The sequence below is a fragment of the Salpingoeca rosetta genome, assembly GCF_000188695.1.
Source record: "Salpingoeca rosetta unplaced genomic scaffold supercont1.18, whole genome shotgun sequence".
NCBI classification, from domain to species: Eukaryota; class Choanoflagellata; order Craspedida; family Salpingoecidae; genus Salpingoeca; species Salpingoeca rosetta.
The window spans coordinates 141079-147774 of NW_004754916.1; the positions used below are offsets into that span (position 1 = coordinate 141079).

The following is a 6696-nucleotide window of genomic DNA, read 5'->3' on the forward strand; positions in this document are numbered from 1 at the left end:
AGGCACACACAGCACACCTGTACATGCATACACACTCGCACACACACGCACTTGTACACGCACGCACACACGCACACACCTTGCCGTGCAGTGCCTCCTTGCCTTTCTTCATCTTGGTGACAATCACCATTGTGGGCAGCACATACACAGCCGCTTCCTGCAAAGGGTGAAGTCAAATACATAACAGACGACACGAAGCACGAGTGAGCTGAGAAACAGAGCGCGAGTACTCAGGTACACACGCAATCACATTGATACGCACTTTCACATACACACGCACCGCACACACAATACAAATGCCCACTTCCTACAGCAACACCATTCCCCATATCCATACACACCTTGTCATCCTTAAAGTGCGCCTTGCGCTCAAACAGCACCGTCGCGTTTTTGTCGAGTTTGTGCTTCGAGTCGAGCAGCGACTGCAGCGCCGCCAGCTTGATTCTCATGTCCACTCCTTGCACGACAGACACACATGTGCGAATTGCATTGTCCAGCGCAGCATGCTCCTCGCTCTCAGCAGGCGTGTACTGTGAAGTAGCAAGGGTGGTGTGTGTGTGTGTGTGTGTGTGTGTGTGTGTGTGTGTGTGTGTGTGTGTGTGTGAATGCACGGGACAGCATGTGGAACGTATGTAATGGCATATGAAAGACACAAGCAACATACACCCAAAGCGCAAACCCACACAGTCAAGCACTCACGACAACCAACCCAAGACAAGACAGTAGACAAGAACACAATCGCCCCTCGACCGCACCTTGAGGATTCTGCCGAGGAGGAGCTGGTACGATGTGAGTTTGTGGCGTGGAAGATCAAGGAGCGAGGACAGATCCATGCGGTGCAGATGCGACAAGTCGCGGCCTGTCTGTACGGCGTGGTGGTGGTGGTGGTGTTGGTGGAGATAAGGTGCAGGTAGGGCCGGCGATGATGGAGAGACGAGAGAAACGGGTGAGTGGAAGGAGTCGTGTGGGGCAGAGGAAGCGGATATCATCAGAACGCAACACAGAAAAGCGTAAGCAACTTGCTCAATCATCTTCACCACATATCACGACAATACTCTGCCCATTCCGTGGAAACCCCACGTCCACACACGCACGCATTACATGCACAGCTCACCTCGACAAACTCGAGAAAGACGCGGCTCTCCTTGCGCAGTGTCTCCAAGAGCCCTTTTGCCTTGGCCTGGTTGCTCAGGTAGTCGCTGTACACGTCTGTCACCTTTGGAATCTATCGAATCAAATACACGCACGCACGCACGCACACGCACGCACACACACGCACACACACACATGTATGTGTGAGTGACGGTCAGTTAAGGCGAACAAGTCACGCTTGAGACGTCGTTGTCGTGTACAGTGTGTTGAAATGTGGCATGCCATGCCACAAGCAAGCACAAAACGCCTGTGCGCACGCAAACGAACAAACAAACACACGCACATAAAACAAAACACCACGGCTTCGACGCGTGTCACGACACATACATCTCACCCATTCTGCGACAATGTTGCCAACATCACCAACACCATTCTCATCAATGGCACTGTTCAGCTGCACATACAGCTCTGTTGGAACAACAACACAGCAAACGAGATCCAAGTAGCAAGCATGTGTGAGGAGTGCAAGCGAGGACGCCCTGAAAAGGATCGGCACGCACACCTGCACGCACACGCACAACACACACAACACACACAACACACAACACACACAACACACGCAACACACACACACACACACACACACAACACAAACACACACACTCATCGCATGCAAAAAAACAGCGGCGCGCACCCACCCTGGTGGAGGTCTCGGATTTCCGTGAGACGGAAGAAGATGAGCTGCTGCTGTGCTTCGGATATGGCCTTGAACTTGAGCATCGGTCCCGCGTACACATTCAGCGTCTCCGAGATGTGGGCGAGGAACGACTGCTCGCGGTGGCACAGCTCGTGAATCGCCTGCCCGTGCGTGCCGTGGTGGAAGTAGAAAATACAAATGTCAGCGGAGCACAAATGCAGGTTACATCCAAGTGTATATTGCACACACGCCTACAATTGGGATGCAGGGCCGTTCACAAGAGACAGACAGACACACACACACACACAGACACACACACACACACAGACACACACACACACACACAGACAGACAGACACACAGACACACAGACACACACACAGACACACACGGAGACAGACAAACACACACAGACACACACACACAGACAAACACACACAGACACACACAGACACACAGAGAGGGGACCAGACCACTTTCTTCTCATCAAGCAAAACACACCCCTTCGCCCCAGGCTCTCAGCTTTACTTCAACGCCAAACTCTCAATGTTCCCACACGTCACCACTCCCACGATACGAACAAACTTGCATCCCTCCTCCCATCTTCCACCCCAACCCCTTCCAAAAACCAACGCACCTCTCTGCGCGCCTGTTCTCGCCGTGGGACGTCCTTCCGCTCTGCCTCCGACACGCCCGAAGCCCAGGGCGCAAAGTCTGCCCTGCACCGCTCTGGCTCGCCAAAGTAGTGCCGCGACGGCGTCTGCTTGTGGCGCGCAACCCGCTGGCGTGCACGCTGGCTCACGCTGCGGTACATGCCCTTCATGCGACGCGTCACGGAGTTTGTGCGCTCGCGTGGACCGTGGAAATCGCTCACGGAGGTGCTGCGCGAAGCCGTCCGCTTGCGCTCAGCAAGCGACGTTGAAGTGGAAGAAGCGGCCGCGGCCGTGGAGGTGGAAGATGATGATGAGGCAGAGGAGGAAGATGCTGATCTGGATGTTGATCTAGCTGTTGATCTGGACGCTGTTCTGGAGACGGAAGCGTCTCGAGATGAAGATGATGATGATGATGATGCAACAGGTGCTGGTGATGCTTTTGGCTTTGCAGTGCCATCCTCCTCCTTCTCTTTCTTTGCGGCCTGTTCGCAATCCACGCTGGGATCACGGCTTGCGCTGGATCCCGCGTGCTTCCGCTTGGCACTGCGGGGGCTGGCCATGTCTTTCTGCACCATGCCATAACAAAACCAAAACAACCACATACACACATTCACATGTACGTGCGCGTGTGACAACGCCAGTGGATGTCAGCAACTATCATGCAAGCCATGCATACGAACATACGAACCAAGTTGTCTTGCCCTTTGAACAGCCACTCGACAACATACATACACGCACGAGTAACCCACAAGTACACAAACACTCACTCACTCACTCACTCACACTCTCAATCGTACCCACATGTGCACATACACACGACTCACCCACACCAGCACACACATGCCCACACGAGTGCAAACTGTAATGCGTACGTTGACGTCCAGCCGCTGAAGTGGCGTGCATGGGATGGATGGCGATGCCGTTGCAGATGCGCCGCGACCTCTGGAGTTTGGTCGAGGGCTGCAAATTGTGTCATGCAACTCGCTCGGGATGGCCAGCTGGCGAGAGCGCGGGCGATGCGCCCCACGCAGGCTGTCTGTCATGTTGCTTGGTCGTGCGGGATGCTGTCTGCGATGGTGGAGGTGTTGTGATTTCAAATTTTCGCGGCGCGGCATGTAATGCGACATCTTGCTGTAATTTTCTACATCTTGAAGATATTCGCGGATATTCTGCTTTGAACAAAAGCCGCCAAAGACGACAAGGAGGAGATCGCGCGAACGCCAACCACAGCCAGCGAACACGAGCACACCTGCTCCACCGACCTGACGATGTCTGACACGGAGAGCAACGACAAAGGCGCAGCTGCCAAGCGCACTGCTGATGAGGCAGAGGCAGCAGAGGCAACCGATGACAACCACGAGGACACGCCGTTCCCCAAGCGCAAAAGTGAGTGTGTACGTTGTGTGGTGTATGGGTGTGTACGTTGTGTGTGTGTGTGTGTGTTTCTGAGTGTGTGCGTGTTCTATGCAGTGCAGTGTGGGTTTTGTGTTGTGTTGGCGCGCGCGCGGGTTTTTCCTCCTTTGGTTGCTGACAGGTGGATGACGTGATCGGGCGAACCAACTGCGAGGGGATGGTGTCTTGGTGCTTTCTCTGCTTTCAACCCAGAGATCAACTTGCATCTATTGCTGTGTACCTTTTTTTTTTTTTCCATGCGCTGTCCCTGGCACCGCCACTGATTCTGTGTTGTGGCCTCTCAACCTAACGAGCCTGACCATGTCGCTTGTTTTCCCATTGGCGTATGACGCTGGCGTGCGTGTGCCCATCCTTGTTGACACGTTTGGTGGCGCGTGCCCTCTCCTAGCGGTGGACATGGTCGAAGACGACGACGATTACGAGTCGGATGATGAGGAGCGCGGGACGGTGCGCCACCGCGCGCGCGAGGCCCACGAATCCATGGAGGAGGAAGGCGATGGCGACGAGCCCTCGCGCAACGGCGGTGACGCCAAGCAAGGCGACAAGGCGTCCACCGACACAGACAAGCAAAGTTCCGCAGACAGCAAGGGCCGCGCCCACAGTACCAGGTCCAACGACGCGCTCCTGCCAAAGCCCAGCCGCAAGTTCAAGACCCCAACCTCGTGAGTACTCGGCTGGAACTTGGGCTGCTACACGCCTCGGCGCGCCCACTCTTGTTTTTGTCGCTGTCAGCGAAGTTTCGCGTCAGTGTGGTTGTCTGGTTCGCTAAACTTGCACTTCTTGCCGGAGTTCGCTGGCATGCTTCATGCGCTCTCATTCACCTGCCATCATGGCGCCACTGCTTTGCTGTTTCTTCTTGCGCTGTGCTCCCACATGTCACCTTACCGCCTCTCTTTTTTCAGACAAGAGGAAGCTGAAGGCACCATCACCGTGTCCGAGTCCCAGACCAGCTTCCTGCACAACTCGGTACGCAATTGTGCGTGCGTGTGTGTGTGTGTGTGTGTGTGTGTGTGTGTGTGTGTGTGTGTGTGTGTGTGTGTGGTGGTCCTCTCCTCTCTATTTTGCACGGTTCCTCTGTTTGTCCTCGAGCATGCGCCTGTTTTTGCATCCATCCCGAAACCCCCCCCCGCTCGTCTCTCCCATTTCTCTTCTTGTTCTTCCTCCACGACTGAGAAGATGATGACGATGAGGTGATCGTGTATGAAGAGACTGCAACTGCACGCCTGGTACCCTGCCTGTCCCACCTCAACCAACCCCTCGCAACCCCATCTACACCACCCCAACAACCGCCACGGCTGTTGCCACCGCTGCTCGCACCATTTCACACAGCCCATGGGCCGGACAGAGGGCTACAGCAACCGGCAGTGCATTGAGGCCACAGCAGACGTGATGACGCGGTTTGTGAGTCGCACCGTCCTCTCCATCCGCGGCAGGGCCAAGAACGTCGAGCAGGCAAAGTTCTACCTTGATCTCTTCCTCAACCAGCGAAACGGTACCACGACCAGCAACACCACAGCACAGCACCAACACATGGCAACAGCTTCTCACACCACAGCTTACCACAGCATTGCAACAGCACAGCGCAGCACTCGTTCCAACACAGCGACATGTTGCTGCCACCATCAACTCCACGTCTTTCCCAACAGCTTTGCATGCACTCGCAAGCGCAGCAACAGATCCGCCCCCTTCCTCGCTCTTTTGTTTCCTTCATTGTTCATTTTCCTGTTTTCTTTGCCTTTTTTCCCCTCGCCGAGGGCGCTGAACACATGTGTTGACTGCCATCCTTTCCAGCGCACCACACCACACCGCCTAAGCTAACCCACGTTACGTTTCCTGCACCTCATTCACACATACAAACATCACACTACGCGCAAAACACACACATACAAACATCACACTACGCGCAAAACACACATGCGCGCGCACGCACGCACTGTTCTACCGTGCAGGCCAAGTGTATCTGCCGATGGAAGATGTGGAGCAGCGGGACGACGTGACGCTGCTGCCCATCCCCTTCAAGGCGGCCGGCATCGTCAGCGGCAAGGGCGGGTCAAACCTCCGCATGCTCGAACAGCGGTTCTCCGTCCTCCTCTTCTACCTCAGGGTACGCGTGCAATTCTGGTGGGCTGGGGGATCAACAACAGCGGCGTCTTTATATCGGTTCCGTCTCCCTTTTCTGTACATCATCCCTGTTCTTTCACCGTTCTCGACAGACGTCACCACCACCACCACCATTTTATCATCATCATCATCCTCATCCTCATCATCATCATCATCATCATCATCATCATCATCATCATCATCATCATCATCATCATCATCATCATCATCACCACCACCACCACCACCACCAGGACCGGCCGTTTGGGGACTCGGAGGAGAGTGCAGACAAGGAAGAATCTGCAAGTCTGCTCATCTTTGGCACAGTGCCGTCGCGCTGCGCCACGGAGCTCAAGGTGCTTTCCCTCATCGACTTTAAGCTCCAGGACTACGTCAAGCCAACGTTCATCACAGAGATGACCCGCAGGTCCGCTGCGCAGCCGCGGTGTTGGCGTGGGGCAGTGTGATGGTGGCGTTGTTGTTGTGGCGTGGTGACGTGGTGCTTGGAGCTTGTTGTGCGAGGGTATTTACCACACAGTGTCAGTTGACACGCGCTGCACTCGCGCGCACCTTCCAAACACACAGACACACACATACATACACTCACTCTCTCACTATTTCACTCTCTCACAATCTCACTCTCACTCTTGAACCCGCACGCACACACACACACACACACACACACACACACACACACACACACACACACACACACACACACACACACACACACACACACAC

General features: G+C 54.9%; 2 protein-coding genes across 2 annotated transcripts in view; one reads left to right on the plus strand and one right to left on the minus strand.

The window, feature by feature from the left end:
- The window catches only part of PTSG_06440 (uncharacterized protein), a gene marked incomplete at both ends in the record, with an annotated part of 4295 nt that extends 810 nt beyond the window's left edge, over window positions 1-3485 (minus strand). Inside the window, 8 exons of the mRNA XM_004991763.1 lie at window positions 80-157; window positions 342-530; window positions 756-863; window positions 1115-1225; window positions 1487-1560; window positions 1791-1950; window positions 2427-3008; window positions 3315-3485. Coding sequence (XP_004991820.1) covers window positions 80-157; window positions 342-530; window positions 756-863; window positions 1115-1225; window positions 1487-1560; window positions 1791-1950; window positions 2427-3008; window positions 3315-3485 — 1473 coding nt within the window. The remainder of the gene's footprint in view (window positions 1-79; window positions 158-341; window positions 531-755; window positions 864-1114; window positions 1226-1486; window positions 1561-1790; window positions 1951-2426; window positions 3009-3314) is intronic.
- A 64-nt stretch (window positions 3486-3549) lies between these two features.
- PTSG_06441 (uncharacterized protein) lies at window positions 3550-6422 on the plus strand (the record flags this gene model as incomplete). Its single annotated transcript, XM_004991764.1, has 6 exons — window positions 3550-3828; window positions 4244-4517; window positions 4758-4821; window positions 5185-5347; window positions 5805-5959; window positions 6210-6422. The coding sequence occupies exons 1-6, from the start codon at window positions 3711-3713 to the stop codon at window positions 6420-6422; spliced, it is 987 nt and encodes a 328-aa protein (XP_004991821.1). The 5' UTR covers window positions 3550-3710.
- Window positions 6423-6696: the final 274 nt, after the last annotated feature.